General features: G+C 44.4%; 2 protein-coding genes and 1 long non-coding RNA gene across 9 annotated transcripts in view; 2 read left to right on the top strand and 1 right to left on the bottom strand.

Annotated features, from left to right (window-relative positions):
- LOC121279878 (centromere protein P) overlaps nucleotides 1-17919 on the top strand; it is a 401310-nt gene that overhangs the window by 175855 nt on the left and 207536 nt on the right. The gene's annotated exons all lie outside the window — the stretch shown is intronic.
- LOC121279875 (asporin-like) overlaps nucleotides 1-17919 on the bottom strand; it is a 120545-nt gene that overhangs the window by 5412 nt on the left and 97214 nt on the right. For 5 of the 7 annotated variants that reach the window (XM_041191384.1, XM_041191383.1, XM_041191385.1 and 2 more), the window contains one exon: nucleotides 8757-9694. The exons of 1 other annotated variant lie outside the window; for it this stretch is intronic. In XM_041191384.1, the coding sequence (XP_041047318.1) occupies nucleotides 8757-9672 (916 nt within the window). In that variant the 5' untranslated portion in view covers nucleotides 9673-9694. Of the gene's footprint in view, nucleotides 1-8756; nucleotides 9695-17919 lie in introns of those variants that run through there. One more of the 7 variants, XR_005943517.1, reaches the window with a different exon arrangement.
- LOC121279879 overlaps nucleotides 1-17919 on the top strand; it is a 96373-nt gene that overhangs the window by 16411 nt on the left and 62043 nt on the right. The window lies entirely within an intron of this gene.

The following is a 17919-nucleotide window of genomic DNA, read 5'->3' as shown; positions in this document are numbered from 1 at the left end:
GCAAGTGTCCCAGAATGGGAGAAGCACTTAGATTCAATAGTCAAGTGCAGTAACCTGACCATTTTGAGCCCTCTACCTTTTTGAAGCCCTTTTCACAAGTCTGATTTCAAGGTCAACTAAATCCAATTTTTATACCTCCCTGAGTGAAATCCTTTCAAAAATGATTGGTAGTTTTTCAACGTCCGTTAGAATCACAGAATGGTTGCAGCATGGAGGAGGCCATTCAGCCTATTAAGCCTGTGCCATCTGTGAGCAGGATCAATTTAGCTACTTCCACATACAGTGCGTGCCAGATTGTAACATCAGGGAGGTGGTGGCATAGTGGTAATGTAACTGGACTAGTAATCCAGACACTTAGGCTAATGCTCTGGGGACACGCGTTCAAATGCCACCATGGCAGCGAGTGGAATTTAAATTCAATTAATAAATCTGGAATTAAAAGCTAGTCTAATGGTGACCATGAAACCATTGTCGATTGTCGTAAAAAAAAATCTCATCCACTGATGTCCTTTAGGGGGATGGAAATCTGGCATCCTCACCTGGTCTGGCAGACGTGACTCGAGACCCACAGCAATATGGCTGATTCTTAAATTCCCTTTGAAATGGCCTAGCAAGCCATTCAGTTGTATCAAACCACTATGAAGTCTAAAAGGAATGGAACCAGGCGGACCACCTGGCATTGACCTAGGCACTGGAAACAAAAACAGCACACCCAGTCCTCTCGACCTGCAAAGTCCTCCTGACTAACATCTGGGGGGCTTGTGCCAAAATTGGGAGAGCTGCCCCACAGACTAGTCAAGCAACAGCCTGATACAGTCATACTCACGGAATCTTACCTGACAGACAATGGTCAGGTCCCATTGCTGGCAGGCGTCATGGTGGGCGGGGGGGTGCAATTCGGTGTGAGGGGCAGAAATCAGTTTCATGCCAGCTTGAAATCACAGTAGGATCATCCGATGGTGTCTGCCATGGTGGAACATGAATCCTGCTGGAGGCAGATGTGAACCCGATTTGGATCCTGGCAATGGGATGCAAAGTAAGGCCCAACTGGAATCATCCCCCAACACCCAATTTACTGCTATGCCAGCGGGAAAACACGCTGGCCCAGAACACATCTGGACAAGCGAGACATGCAGATTTCAGGAGTCACCTTTAGAGCCTTGCTCAGGCTGTGGACATCCAAGAAGAAGAATCTGGAGTCCTACAGCTCCCGGACTCTGGAAGAACACGTGCATCACATGCAGGGTGGATTCTCATGGACATGGCTCCGCCGTGAAGTAGCTCTCAGAAGGTGGGAGATCTCCATTGATGATCGGGTCTGCTTCAGAACTTCACAGTCTTGGCCATGGGCTGCTACTGATGAAAGATGAAAGGGTGGGGTGGAGAGGAAGGTCTAGCTGTGAGTAGGAGAGGAAGTGTACCAAGGTAGTGTGGGAGAGGAAGGTCTAGGTGTGACTGGGAAAGGAAGGTGTACCGGGGAGGTGAGGTTGGGAGGGGGGCACAAAGGTGCCAGGGGTGTGAGTTTGGGAGGGGGGAGGAGGGTGAAATGGGGGAGAATGCAGCAAGGGGGCAAGAAGGTGTAAGGGAGGGAGTTCAGAGGGGAAAGAGTCCAGGGGTAGGAGGGAGTGCGGAGGGGGGAAGGTGTCTGGGGGGAGGAGGGGGTAAGGGTGGAGGAGGGAGTAAGGGGAGGGGAATGTTCAGGTGAATGTGCAAGGCTTGGGTCTGTGCAGTCAATGACTGCCCCCTGGGGAGTGAACTGAGGTTCGGGCTTATTAGCGTGTTGGTGAGTGTGGGAGGGGGCAGAGCAAACCAGTAGGGTGCGAGGCTGAGGGTGCATCAATAGCGGTAGAAGGGACAGCAAGGGTGATTGGTGGGGTCTTGGAGGCAGACATAGACCCTGGGGATGGGAAGGAGGAGATCGCAGAGGTGGAAGGCAATGCCGGGGTGTTGACAGTGATGCAGGAAAGGACATGGGTGACTGGGGTGGAAAGGATGGGGGAGCTGACCAGATACTTGAGCATGACCATGGTTGTTGAAATTGAAAGTGGGCAGAGCTTTGTGTTGGGCAGGCACAGGTGCTGCATGAGATGGAATCAGTGGGTGGGCAGAGATATGGATCAGCTCAGATGGACGACTGAAAGAGAACCCCAGCAGGCAGCCTTGAAAATGCTTGGGGAAGTAAGATGAGTGGGATGAATAAAGGCTCCGGGCACGTAGGAGAGTGCTTGCACGAGGCTCCAAAAAGCCCAGCCACACACAGCCTTGAGCGGAAAGAGCACCTGGAGGGACATCGAGGTGCCCCATTTCCCTCTCACGTTGTCACTGCAGGAACGCACCCATGGCTACCACAATGGAGTACAGGTCTGCATGCATCTCCATGGTCTGTTGGACCCAGAGTCTCCATGGCATCCACCATCCTTCCCGTGGAGACCTCCATATGCACACATGTGGGCACCACTTCATCAGAGAGCAGGCGGACGCACTCTTCTGACTTGCGTGCCACTCTGTTGAGGGCTTCCAACAGCTATGCATGATGTTCACCTGCCTTCTTCTGACTCTCTACAATGAGTTGGAAGGCTGAATCCAGAGGCTCATCATCTGACTCTGACCTCACAGATGCCTTTTGCCCAGAAGTTCTCTGAGTGCCGGGGAGCACGGTTGAACCTGCCTCCTCCTGCTGTGCACATGTCTCCATGCGGTGACCACCACATTGTGAACCCAAGCCTTCTAGATCTAGGTTCCACCGAGATGCGTGTCTCTGTACTGGAGGGTGTGGGTAAGCACTGTGTCAGGTCTTCCAGGCTGCTTATTTCCAGCTCCTCAGTGGAGGAGGTGTCCTATTGGCTGGAGATGAGGATGTGGATGGAGCTGAGGGACTGGCTAGCTGAGGGTGTCGGTCAATTGACAGAGCTCCCTGTGAACCAAAGTAGAGATAATTAGTGCATGCCAGCAGAGTCAAAGCCGCGGAAAGAACATTCACAGTTGTGTTGAGAGAGGGATATTCTGGCAGGATCCTCACATGGGTGTTCGCCGCTGACCTCGCCATCGCTGCAGGCACAGTCCACATCCTCACCAGTCAGCGCGATGACACACTCCTCAAAGTGAGCGAGGGGCCTAATGTGGGCCTCTCCACCCTGGGTCTGGGACCTCTCCCCGCTGTTGTGAGCCAGCTTCTACTGCATGAAAACAGATGGAGTGTGTGTGAGCAGGACGCATGGCATTGTGTGAAATGTTTGTATGGTGAGCAGAGCCATGGACGGGATGAGGACGTGAGCTTTACAGGATATGAACCTGATGGAGACCTGAGGATGTGTGTGAGTATTAGTGGTGTTGCCACTTGAGGTGTGAGATTCCTGCAGATGTGTGATGGGTTTGTGAGTGTGTGAGTTGAGAATGATGAGGTGGTTGACTTAACCTGGCGGACCGACGCTGCCACCGCCTCCCAGCCTGGATTGATGACTCTGGTAGACCTCCTGTGACCAGAGCTGTGGTAGAGGACATTGCGGTAGCCTTCCACGGTGTCTAGCAAGCGCCCCAGAGAGGTGTCACTAAATCTGGGGGCTGTTGCCTTCTTTGCTTTCAGGGCTATCAGTCGCCTCAAGCAGTTCTGGTCTGTAGACATGAAGTAGTCTGTGCTCTGGTGCACTTTAAATATGGCACCCGGAGCGAGTAAGTGCTGATATGACGGCATGCCAGGCAAATCTGAGCCTCCCTGCCAGCAATATAGCATGTTTCCCATGAGTGCATTAATAATGAGGTGGGAGAATATGGTGCAAAAATGTGCCATTGTAGTCGGCAGGTAAAACATAGATTTTCACGCCAGCTACCACTTTGGGCAGAATCATTGCAGATTTGCACTATGCTCCAGACACCACCATCACCATCCTGTCCCTGTCCCACTGACAGGACAGACCCACCAGAGGTGGTGGCACATTAGTGTACAGTTGGGAAGGTGTCCTTAACAACGACTCTGGACCCCATGAAATCTCGTGACAGCAGGTCAGACATGGGCAAGGAAACCTCCTGCTGGTTACCACCTACCATGCTCCCTCGGCTTATGAATTAGTACTTCTTCATGTTAAACACCACTTGGAGGAAGCACTGAGGGTGGCAACGGCACAGAATATACTCTGGAAAGGGGACTTCAATGTCCATCAGCAAGAGTGGCTCAGTAGCATCATTATTGGCTGTATCCTAAAGGACATAGCTGCTAGACTGGGTCTTCGGCATATGGTGAACCAACAATAGGGAAAAACCTATTTGACCTCATCCTCGCCAATGTGCCTTTTGCAGATGCATCTGCCCATGACAGCATTGGTAGGAGTGATCATCATTGTCCTTGTGGAGACAAAGTCCCATCTTCACATTGAGGATACCCTCCATCATGTTTTGTGGCACTACCACTGTGCTCATTGGGATTGATTTCGATCAGATCTCGCAATTCAAAACTGGGCATCCATGAGACCCTCTGGGCCATCAACAGCAGCAGAATTGTAAACATCCACGATCTGTAACCTCATGGCCTGACATATACCCCACTGTATCATTACCATCAAGTCTGGAGATCAACTCAGGCTCAATGAAGAGTGCAGGGGTACATGCCAAGAGCAGCACCAGACATACCTAAAAATGTGGTGTCAACCTGGTGAAACTACAACACAGAACAACTTGCTTGCCAAACAATGAAAGCAACATGTGATCGATGGAGCTAAGCAATCCCACATCCAATGGATCAGATCTAATCTCTGCAGTCCTACCACATCCAGTCGCATATGTTGGCAGACAATTAAACAAATAACTGGAGGAAGTGGCTGCACAAATATCGCATCCTCAATGATGGGGGAGTCCAGCACATCAGTGCAAAAGACAAGGCTGAAGCATTTTCAGCCAGAAGCGCGGAGTGGATGATTCATCTCTGCCCCCTCCAGAAGTCCGCAGCATCACAGATGCCAGTCTTGAGCCAGTTCAATTCACTTGATATTGAGAAATGGCTGAAGGTACTGGATACTGCAAAGGCTATGGGTCCTGACAACATTCCAGCAATAGTACTGAAGGCTTGTGCTCCAGAACTAACTGTGGCTATAACTAAGCTGTTCCAGTACAGCTACAAAACTGACATCTACACGGCAAAGTGGAAAATTGCCCAGGTATGTCCTCTCCACAAAAAGCAGGACAAATCCAACCCATCCAATTATCATCCCATCAGTCTCCTCTCCACCATTGTCAAAGTGATGAAAAGTGTCATCGACAGTGCTATCAAGCAACATTTACTCAGCAATAGCCTGCTTGCTGATGCTCAATTTGGGTTCCATCAGGGCCACTCAGCTCCTGACCTCACTACAGCTTTGGTCCAAACATGGACAAAATAACTGAACTCAAGGGGTGAGGTAAGAGTGTTGCATCAAGGGGCCCTAGCAAAACTGAAGTCAGTGGGAATTGGGGAAAACTCTCCAGTGGTTGAAGTCATGCCTAGCATAAAGGAATATGGTTGTGATTGTTGGTGGTCACTCATCTCAGTCATGGGACATTGCTTCTGGAGTTTCTCAGGGTAGTTTTCTATGCCCAACCATCTTCAGCTGTTTCATCAGTGACCTTTCCTCCATCATAAGGTCAGAAGTGGGGATGTTCGCGGATGATGTTCGTGGATGATTGCACAATGTTCAACACCATTTGTAACTCGTGAAATACTGAAGCAGTCCATGTCCAAATGCAGCAAGACCTGGACAGTATTCAGGCTTGGGCTGATAGGTGGTAAGTAACATTTGTGTCACACAAGTGCCAGGCAATGACCATCTCCAGCAAGAAAGAATCTAACCATCTCCCCATGACAATCTCAGCCATTACCAATGCTCAATTCCCCCACTATCAACATTCTGGGGGTTATCATTGACCAGAAACTGAACTGGACCAGCCATACAAGAGAAGATCAAAGGCTGGGAGTTCTGTGGAGAGTAACTCACCTCCTGACTCCCCAAAGCCTGTCCACCTTCTACAAAGCACAAGTCAGAAGTGTGATGGAATACTCTCCACTTGCTTGGATGAGTGCAGATCCAACAACACTCAAGAAGCTTGACACCATCCAGGACAAAGCAGCCCGCTTGATTGGCACCCCAGCCACCACCTTCAACTTTCACTCCCTCCACTACAGACGCACAGTGGCAGCAGTGTGTACCATTTACAGGATGCAGTGCAGCAACTCACCAAGGCTCCTTAGACAGCACCTTCTAAACCTGTGAACTCTACCACCTAGAAGGGCAAGGGAACAGATGCATCGGAATACTACCACCTGCAAGTTCCCTTCCAAAACCCACCCCATATTGACTTGGGACTATATTGTCATTCCTTCAGTGTGTCGCTGGGTCAAAATCCTGGAACTCGTTTCTTAATGGCACTGTGGGTGTACCTGAGCCACATGGACTGCAGTGATTGAAAAAAGCAGCACACCACCACCTTCTCAAAAGCAATTAGGGATGGACAATAAATGTTGGCCTAGCCACCAATGTCCACATTCCCTGAAAGAATACATTAAAAAAAACAGCATTACCCTCATTAAAAAAAAACCTCAATCAAGTTACTAAAACACGATTTGCCTTTGACAAATCTGTGCCTGACTTTACTTAATTAATTCACACTTCTCCAAGTTATGTTAGTTTAGGCCTGGATTATTGTTTCTAAAAACTTGCTCACTGATGAAGTTTAACTCACTGGCCTGTAGTTGCTGGGTTTATTTGAATAAGGGTGTCGCATTTGCAATTCTCCAGGTCTCTGGCACCACCACTGCTGCACCCCTCCCATCACCCATATCTGAGAAGATTGGAAGATTATGGCCAGTACCTCTGCAGTTTCCACCCTTAGTACCCCCAGCACCCTTGGATGTACATCATTTCGTCTTGGTGATTATCAAATTTAAGTACTGCCAGCCTTTCTGATAGTTCCCCTTTATCAATTTTTAGCCCATCCAGTATCTCAACTAACCCCTCTTTCACTAACTCTTGGGCAGCATCTTCTTCCTTGGTCAAGACAGGTGCAAAGCATTCATTTTGTACCTCAGCCATGTCCTCTGCCTCCATACATGGGGCTCCTTTTTGGTTCCTAATCAGCTCACCCCTCTGACTACCGTTTTACTATTTCCATGCCGAAAGAAGGTTTTTGAATTCCCTTTTATGTTATCTGCCAATCTTTTCTCATACTTTCTCTTTGCCCCTCTTATTTCCTTTTAACTTGCCCTTTGAACTTTATATGTTCAGCTTGGTGCGTTGATAACTTGTTAAGCGTTGTTATGTGATTTTGGCATGAACTCATCTGGTTGCACTTTTTGAGCTTGGAAATATTTTCAACTCATATGTTGGCTTTAATTTCTACAAACATTTTGCTGTCCATTGGAATATTGGCAGCTTCAAGAAATTCTTCTGTTCGTGAGCCACCAAATTTATTTTCTTTGTTTAGCTCGCGCATCATAATGGGAAAAAGGAATCATCAAATATTGTTGTAATACTACTGCCTGGATTTTGAGGATAACAGGTTTATTATAATATTAATACATGTGAATGAATGGGCTATTGAAATTTAAAAATAAAATGCACCGGTTTTAAAAATGTTTTTATCCCTTTCTTCATTCTATTTGCCTTCCCCAGTTTCATCGATTTTTATGAAGTGGATAAGGAAGAATATAAGAGTTAAATTAAAGTGACCAGGTCAAACTTTGGACAGGGCTTTAACGCTACATCAGAAGTTAAATATGTAATCTTGATGACAAGAAGGTGGTTGAACTCTTATGAAGTTCAAAATGTCTTGTGCATTGTTAATTATTTGCTGTGACAATATGCAATTTTTGACTTGTCTGATTATGGCTGCAATTTCTGACCCAAGCTTAAAATGGCATGTTGGAGATGGGTTTTTGAGAAGCGGTAAATCTTCAATGGCAAAATCTAGAACTAGGGTGCACAGTTTAAAAATAGGGGTCCCCCATTTAATATAGAAATGAGGAGGAAATGGCCTACTGTGCTCTAGTTCTTTTGATCTTAGTGCACATCAGACATTCTGGTCTCACCATTTATGATGTGGCAGGGAGGGTGTAGGCTCCTGCAGTTGCAGGGGCGAGTTCTGGGAATGTCAAGGCCCTGCTGAGTTTATTGGCAAAACCTTGTTATCATTTTTTAAATTCTGTTTTCTGTGCAGCAGCCAACCATATTGATAGGCCAGCTTGTTGCCCAGCAGTTGAGAAAGCCAGTGGTAGAAGGCTACAGTTGTGGACAGTCCCTAACAGTTGAGAAAGATTGGTTGGTAGGGGAGAGGTGGGGAGGTGTTTGCTTAGGACGCATCAACAGGAAGGGAAGGTTAGGAGGTGGGGTGGGGCTTGATAGACTGCTTGTTGGGGGGAGGGTGGAGGTGAGGGTATGGGGGAAGAAAAGAACGTAGGGCAGAGTGGGAGGTTGTGCATATGGGGGGAGTGGGTTGCAGTTGGACATTGACATTTCGTATCTGAACTGAAGGTAAGTAAATTTATTGCAGAGAAAGATGCATGTGACTCTTTTTGTGTAGCGTGGCTGTGAATATATATACAATATATCTTCTGCACTATTTTCTTGAATAAGACAGAATCTCAGTTCTTTCTTGGACTTCAAACCAATTAGCATAGCAATTTAAAGATAATACCTTAACCACTGCATCACCATACAACTTACTAATAGCAAATCTTTCTTATTTTTAAAAAAAATTGTGACTTTACTGAAAATGTAACGTAATATTGCCCATACTTGTAAGGTGGTTATTGTTGAGGTACAGGTGCTCTAGATTCCTTGAAACGTAGAAGGATTTAGATAGTTGGTTGTATCCTAGCTTCAGCTCCATTAATTTTGAGAGGTTGAATACACCATATGGCACTTGTTTCAGCTTATTCTGTGTCATCCTTAATGAGATGAGGTTTGGAGTTTTTCTGAAGTAATTTTCTGGGATAGCTGATATAGAGTTGTTTTCAACTGAAAGCTGCATTAGAGAATCTGGAAGATCTCCTGGCATGGATTTGAGCTTGTTACTGCACAGGTTTAACTGAATGAGACTCTTCATTTTTCCAAGATAATTTCCTTTGACAGCACCATCAGGGAGCTTGTTATTGCCGAGATCCAGAATTGTTACATTAATTAGTGTACGAAAGGTGTCAGCAGGCAGTTTAGTAATCTGGTTGAAACCTAAAGTAAGTCTTTCAAGAGTGTTAGGTAGTGGAACTGGCACTTCTTCAAGTTTGTTGTGGTCCAGATTAAGCTGAATCAGATTTTTGAGTTTGCCAAACACACCTTTGGGTATCTTAGAAGACTTTAATTTATTATGACTAAAATTAATTTCTTGAAGTAATGTTGCATTAATGAAAGCATTTTCTGGCACACTTTCTATTTCGTTGATCTGAAGATAAAGATGGCGCACGTGTGCTGGGATATTGGGAACATACTTGAGTTTTCGATTGTCACAGTACATTGCCAAAGGAAACGATGGTAGGCATCGGCATTCACGAGCACACTCTCTGGGAAAGAATCTATATAGGTCAGACTCTACAGGTGTACGAATACGTCGTTGATGTCGAGGAGGTGGAGCAAATGGATCATCATAGTTATCTTCACAAAGAATGTTTACACTGAAGAACAGTATTAAAATTGGCAGCCCTGTGATGAAGGCCATTCTTATGGTGATGGTTGTGTCTCTATTGAAATTAAAATGAATGCAAGAAAATGGACAGTGAATCACAAAAGAACACTCAGTTGATATAACAAAATGAGCAGTGACAATTATGTACCCCTCTAGTAAAAAAATGGATGGGATTCATTCTTGTACAAATTGGGAGCAACCTCCTTTTAAGACGTTTTATGACAAATGATGTAACGATATCTCAAACAGTCCACATGAACCACCTGCTTTCACCCAGAAATGGGAAATATTTGACACTTCTGCAGGAGTACTCCACCCTCAAAACTGAAGGCTGACTGGTCTAAAACTCCTAAGTTTATACAGTACTGATGATTCCAGCCAATAATTTTGTTTACAGTTTTCAGGCACAGGTTGATCTTGTTCAATCTCTGCTGTATTATTGTAATACACATTCTTTGAATGGGAGAAACCACCGACTCAAAGATTTGATACTTCCTCAGTTCAAGATCATATCAAACATTGGCTCTATCACCTGGGAGCTTCCTACCCAGCCTTCTCTGAATATCCCACCAAGCAGACTAACTACTTCCAGAAGGCAATTAAGAGTCTGGATCTGATCAATCAAAAGAGGAGAAGAATGATAATGACATGCTAGCTTTCGCTGAACAAGTAATTCATAATCTAGAGCACCCAGGGAGTTAGAAAATGGATCCATAGGCAATCCCCAATTATAGCCAAAACAAGTGAGATCTGTCAGGTCCATTGCAGCACTGCTGACTTGTTAGATGTTTCATTAGCTTTTGATTTGATAATGTTTTAAGTGGTCATCAAACATAGCAAACTTCTATTCATTAAGCCCTATAATTGGCTGTGTTCATCAGATAATTAGATTCTTCTATAGGATACAGCATGGCAGTACATTTATTGAACTGGTTTTCCCAACTTGTGGCATCTAAGCTACACACTGGAAAAGACTGACTGCAGATCCATACTGAATCACTATCTCCTCCTGATAGTAAGCCTGTTCCAGAGTTTTTCATGCAGCAACAAACTACAATCGATGCCATAGGCATTCCAGCAGTGTTAATTCCCAGGGAATTCTATCCAACCAGCTGGCTTGGCTAGATTTGACAGGGTTCCCTCAGAAACTGCAGCAACAGCTGTTGACATATGAAATTTGATGTAACAGATTCTTAAGCCAGCAAGTTGATGATTTGCTGAATCCATTAAAGTTATCTGTAGAACCTCCTCTGCAGCAAAAGATTTTAGAATGCCAAGGTTTGGAATTTTTCATGTTGTATCCAGGTAATTGGTTAGCTGTAGTTTATCCAAATGTTTCCTACTGTCACGTTATGGTTCGGTAATATCATCAGCGATGTCACTGATTTTGTTTTCAGGGTCAGGGCTATCAGCACAGAGCATCCTATTAGCCTTTTCTCAATTTCTAGGACCTTCATAAAATATTGATTTGTCATTGCAATGCATTTCAGAATATTGTATTTGTACTTCTATCCATACCAGTACTAGACATTTACCATATTCCATGAGCTTAACGTCATTGTCAACAATAAGAAGTCTTCTCTAGAGCCAAAGCAGGACATAATACCTGTGGAGTACTATGTGGAGTACAGTTTTGGATATTGCGAAATAAGTCATCCAGGCCTTAAAGGCAGTGAAGAGGAGAACATCAAGTCTAATCATGTTAGGTTTACCAGTTACAAACACAGCTCAGAGGAGGGATAAGCTCACTGTGGTCATACCTCTTTGCCAAGCCTTTTATACTACCAGCTGGATTAAGAAATTGTTGACAGTAAATCTGTAAGAGATGCAGGGCAAGAGCATTTTGAACATCAAGGTGCCATGCATATAAGTCCTTGCAGAATGTCAGATTCAACCTGTACACTAACGACATGCAACTCTACCTCACAACCACCTCTTTCAACCCCTTCATACCTCTAAATTAACTCTAGACTTCTGTGTGCAGACGTTTCCTACAACTAAATATTGGAAAGAAGCCATTATTTTTGATCCATACCACAACATCTGTTCCTTAGCTACTGACTCCATCCCTCTCCCTGTCACTGGTCTAAGGCTGAAACAGACTGTTCACAACCTCGGTGCCATATTTGACCCAGATTTGAGCTTCCAAACACGGATCTGTGCCATCACTAAGACAGCCTGAGTTAATCATGCCTCAGCTCATCTGCTGAAACTCTCAATCATGTCTTTGTTACCTCTAGACTTGGCTATTCTCATGCACTCCAAGTTGAATCTGACATTCTGCAAGGACTTATAGATGATCACATACAACATGCATGGCACCTTGATGTTCAAACTGCTCTTGCCCTGCATCTCTTACTCCTGGTCAGACTCCAACTTCCAATCTCAATAAACTTGAGGTCATCCAAAATGCTGTTGCCCATATCCAAACTCTGTTCACCCTTCTCTCCACTTGTTGACCTAAATTATCTCCCAGTTAAGCAATGCATCAATTTTAGAATTCTAATCCTTGTTTTCAAATCCTTCCATGGCCTCCCCAATCCCTATCCCTAATTTCCTCCAGCCACACAAACCTGTGAGATATTTGCATTCTTCTAATTCTGGGCTCTTAAGCGTTCCTAATTTCAATTGCTCCATCGTTGGTGGCCGTACACTTGGCTGCTGAAGGCCTAAGCTCCAGAATTCCCTCTCTAAACTTCCCCGCCTCTCTTTCCTCCTTTAAGACATGCCTTAAAAGTTACCTCTTTGACCAAAATTTTTTGTCATCGACCAGAATATCTCCAACAACTCAGTGTCAGATTTTGTCAGATAACATTTTTGTGAATTGTCTTGGGACGTTTTCCTATGTTAAATGTAATATATAAATGTAAGTTGTTATTGCACTATGGGGTTTTTTCCTTCATTCAAGGGGTGTGGGCTTCGCTAGCTAGGCCAGCATTTATTGTCCATCCCTGATTACCCTTGAAAAGGTGGTGGTGAGCTGCCTTCTTGAACTGCTGCAGTCCATGTGGTGTAGATACACCCAGTGCTGTTAGGGAGGGAGCTCCAGGATTTTGACCCAGCGATAGTGAAGGAATGGCTACATATTTCCAAGTCAGGATGGTGAGTGGCTTGGAGGGGAACTTCCAGGTGATAGTGTTCCCATGTATCTGCTGCCCTTATCCTTATAGATGGTAGTGGTTATGGGTTTGGAAGGTGTTATCTATGGAGCTTTGGTGTGTTCTGCAGCGCATCTTGTATATGGTACTCACTACTACCATTGTGTGTCAGTGGTGGAGGAAGTGAATGTTTGTGGATGGGCTGCTTTGTCCTGAATGGTGTCAAGCATCTTGAGTGTTGTTGGAGCTGCACTCATCCAGGCAAGTGGAGAGTATTCCATCCCACTCCTGACTTGTGCCTTGTAGATTGTGGACAGGAGGTGAGTTACTCGCCGCAGGATTCCTAGCCTCTGACCTGCTGTTGTAGCCAATGTATTTATATGGCTAGTCCAGTTCAGCTTCTGTTCAATGGTAACTCCCAGGATTTGATAGTGGGGGATTCAGGGATGGTACTACCGTTGAATGTCAGGGAGTGATTGTTAGATTCTCTCGTGTTGAAGATGGTCATTGCCTGGACCCTTGTGTGGTGTGAATGTTACTTGCCGCTTGTCAGCTGAGCCTGGATGTTGTCCAGGTCTTGCTGCATTTGGACATAGACTGCTTCAAGATCTGAGGAGTTGCAAATGGTGCTGAACATTGTGCAATCATCAGGAAACATCCCCACTTCCGACCTTATGCTGGAAGGAAGGTCATTGATTAAGCAGCTAAAGATAGTTGAGCCGAGGACACTACCCTGAGGAACTCCTATAGTGATGTCCTGGAACTGAGATGACTGACCTCCAACAACCATAACCATCTTCCTTTGTGTGACTCCAACCAGCAGAGAGTTTTTCCCTTATTCTCATTGACTCCAGTTTTGCTGGGGCTCCTTGATGCCACAATTGGTCAACTGTGGCCCTGATGTCGAGGGCAGTCACTTTCACCTATGGTGAAGGCAAGCGTTCAATGTGGAGCTCATAAAGGAAACCGATTTAGTAAAACAGCTTCGGTAAGATATACCGCCTGCAAGCTGAGTATGTGTTTATGTATCCACATTTAGGCGTCTACCATAATTGCAAAACCAACTAGTGAAACTACTGTTTGATGGAGCAGAGTGTATTCTGGTGATACAAGCTAAAGAGAATGGCAATATACTTGCATTTTATGGCGAGTTGTATTGCTCAATATGCCAATCATGATTTTAAATATGCTGTCGACCTAGCATGAGCTCAGAACTGCAATTGCCAGGTGCATAATGATCAAGCAGTAAGTATTAAGACACCCTAGAGGAGGGATTAGTTCATTGCAGACATCCCTTGTTGCTAGCATTCCTCTTGTGAGCAGCCAGATAAAGCCATTGTTAACAAATATGTCTCTGAAACACAGCACTGGGGTGAAGAGGGCATCAGAATGCCTTGTGGGGCAGAAAAGTCTTGTCTGAGGAGTAAAATTGTCTTTAAAATGACATTCTAAAGTTGCCATGATCTTATTGAATGGCAGGGCAGGCTAGAGGGGCCAGATGGCTTACTCCTGCACCTGTTTCTTATGTTCTTGTATTCTTATTCTTGGCAGTAGAAGATTGGAACAGTGTCAACCCTACTTGACATATGATAAACCAAGCAAATAGTACTCTGGAGAGCTAACGAACCAACCATCCTGGAACAGGGTAGTTCTATCATTAGGAGGTGTGTTTCATCTCTTATCTCTCGGTAACCATGTAAACAAATGCCCTAACAGGTACGTGGTCAATGCTATGCTGGTAAACTGAATCATTTTGTTTGGTTAAGCCGTGAATACTGGGGGTAATGCTGAGACTTGGTTAGTTGCCAACCTACACTAAACCTACATGAAATGGACTGTGACCCAGTGGGGCAGCGTATGTATTAAGTTCAGGCAAGGAGAAGCATTACCTGTGGGTTTTTTCTGCATCCCAGCCAACCAAAAAAAAAAACTAAATGGTGATTCTTTGTCTCTGGTTCCCTCATGTGTTGCTGATGACAGATGCCTTTCTGCTTAGAAATGGATGGAGTTACTGGCAGGATGAATGGGCTCAAGGTGGGTGGATCATGAATAAGCCCATTGGTATATCTAGCCATTCAGACACTTTTGGACTATGGTGCAAAGCAGAAGAAGTGTGTTTTTGTACAAACAGCACATCGTTCATCTTGTGTATCAATAAATAGGATACAGCTGACTCTATTTCCCTCTATCAGGATACAACACAAACTATTTATTGGCATGGGTGATACTGATGGGGCAACATCTGTGTTCAACAATATGCTTTAAACCTGTCATGAACAATAAGTTTTAAACTATGCTGGAATCTAGCTGCGTTGAGGGAGACAAGAACATATGGAAGATTTATGTTTATTTTTAAAAAGCACATCATGTCTCTTAATGTTACATACAATGAATTACTGTGATTATATTTTTACCTCATCAGGTTTTTGCAGGAAAAAATAAAGAAGAAAATATTAGATAAGAACCAGTTAATCAGTTGAATTTTTTGTTTGTTTTTGGTGGTTGAAAGAGGAATTTTGACTAAACAACCAGGAAAACCAGGATCTTCTGAGTGTCAGCTTGGCCCATTTGTAGCATTCTTACCTCTTTCAGATGTTTGTGAGTTCACGCCCCACTCCAGAACTTCAGCACAATCTCAGCTGACAATTCAGTGCAGTTATAAGGGAAGTGTTAACTTAAACTGTTTAGGTGGAAGTCAGAGCTTCATGGCATTATTCAAAGATGAGTGGCATGGTTCTTCCCAGTGTTCTGGCCAGCAATAATCCCTCAACTAACACTTGCAAAACAAATTAATTGATCATTTATTTCACTACCGTTTGCAGGACCTTGTGTTGCAGCAGTGAATTTTAAAGTTGACTGATACCTGAAGACCTGATAAATGTGGAATAAATATTTCAATGTAAATGGAATTTGTTTTGTCTACTTGGCCACTTGTGTCATCAGAATAGGCAGACTTATTGAAAGATGGCATCTCTGACAATGCAGCAGGAGTTTGGGGTAAGAAATTAATATGTATATGGGATTGATTAACGGACAGAAACAGAAAGGAAGAATAAACGGATCATTTTCAGGTTGGCAACCTATTACCAGTGGTGCTTCAAGAGTCAGGTCTGGGGCCTCAGCTATTTACAATCTATATTAAGGACTTTGATGAAGGGACTGAGTATAATGTGTCCAAGTTTGCTGACAATACGAAACTATATGGGAAAGTAAGCTGTGAGGAAGACACAAGGAGTTTGCAAAGAGATATAGGCAAGTGACTGGACAAGAAGATGACAGATGAAGTATAATGTCAGGAAGTATGAGGTTATTCAACTTTGATAAGAAGAGGAGGAAAAACAGTTTTTTTTTTGAATGTTGAGAAAGTATTAAATGTTAGTGTTCAGAGAATTTTGGGTGTCCTTGTGCATGAAACATGAAAAGTTAATGTTTTGGTACAGCAAGCAAATAGGTAGGCAAATAGTATGTTGGTTGGAGTACAAGAGTAAGGGAATCTTGCTGCATTTGTACAGAGCTTTGGTGAGATCATTCAGTAAAAAAGATCCATTTGTGGCTTACTAAGGATGTTAAGGATAGTATTAGATTAAAAGAAGAGGCTTATATTGTTGAAAGGAATCGTAACTATGGATTGGGAGTGTTTTAGAAACCAACAAAGGGCAATCAAAAATTGATAAAAAGGGAAAAAAATAAAATATGAGAGTAAACTAACCAAGAATACAAAAACAGATTGTAAGAGATTTTACAAATACATAAAAAGGAGAGTAGCTGAGGTAAATGTTGGTCCATTAGAGGCAGAGACAATAGAAATTATCATGAAGAATGAGGAAATGGCAGAGACATTGGGCAAGTACTTTGTGTCTGCCTTCACAGTAGAAGACACAAGTTAATACCAGATATAGAGTGTAACCTAAGGGCTAATAAGAGTGAGAATAATAAGGTAATTAATATCAGCAGAAAAAAAGTACTGGAGAAACTTAAGAGACTGACAAAGGCAAAGGAAACATTGAAGATATTAATGATTCAAAGGGCAAGAAAGCGAAGCTCAGAGGATGATACATTTGGAGACTGTATGGGTCCATAGTTTTTCCTACCCTACTAGCATGGTGGTTGATCCCGGCTTGTCCCTGAGACTAACACACACGCTGAGGTGCCCAAATGGCATCACAGATATGTAACATCTTGAGCGTGGGATGCTAAAGTTTAAGTGAGATGATTGACCCAACCTAGCTCTGTGCTCCAGTCTCTGATGTGGCATATTAATGACCAATCAGTTGCTCATTAGGAATGTCACATTTAGTAAACACGTAACAGGCCTTAATTGATGGAATGCCATATATGATACAGTTTGTCTCCCTCACTAATGCCTACATTCCCCGATTCTACGTTCCTATGTGTTACACTTAAGATGCAGTGACTGTGATGTGTAGCCACTGAGTTCTGAGTAGCCCTTTAACAGTGCTAATGAAGCCATTGGCTTTAAGTGGTTTTGATCACAAGGAGGTCTTCCTCCATTCTTTCTAAGCAGACACCCTGATCATTCTGGCAGCAATAAGAGGTTAGAGGGTGACCCCAGAAAGGCTCCCTTCGTGTTTGCCCTTACCCCTGACTGCCATTCCACAGCCTTCCCTCCCTGGTTCCCCCCTCGTGTTTGTCAGCCCGGCCTCTCGCGTCACAGCCCACTCCCGGTTGAAGTGTTAGTCTCTGAAAGTGGAGACCTGAATGAGTATATAAGCACAGTAGTGTTCCTCGGGACAATGAAAGCAAAGAGAAGGAGCAGTACAACCCTACAGCCCCAGCAGGGTGGCATTAATCACAACAAGACCGGCGCAGCGCTATGGCAGGTATGTTCCACTCACCTATAAGTTACCAGCGAACTGAAGTCCAACTTGTGCATGCCACCTCTTTTGAAACAGGTTTGACACCAATGTAATTTCCCGCTGGCATGATGGAAGGTTGGAAGGTGTGGCAAGACTCTGGCAAGCAGCTGTTTCTTATGGGCATTTGTGACATGCTAGTGAATGCAAATGACGTTCGCGCCACTTGTCAATAGAATAACTGACCCACCATGAAAACATCGTCGGGAGAATTGCGGCCTGTTTTTACAATGGCGGGTTTCCGATTTTTTGCCTCCCGCTGGATTCTCTGCTCCCGCCCACCACAGGTGGGATAGGAGAATTCCGCC

This window comes from Carcharodon carcharias, chromosome 7 (genome assembly GCF_017639515.1).
Source record: "Carcharodon carcharias isolate sCarCar2 chromosome 7, sCarCar2.pri, whole genome shotgun sequence".
Lineage (NCBI taxonomy): Eukaryota > Metazoa > Chordata > Chondrichthyes > Lamniformes > Lamnidae > Carcharodon > Carcharodon carcharias.
The sequence above is the reverse complement of the archived record's forward strand: the minus strand, read 5'-3'. Positions and strand labels throughout refer to the sequence as shown.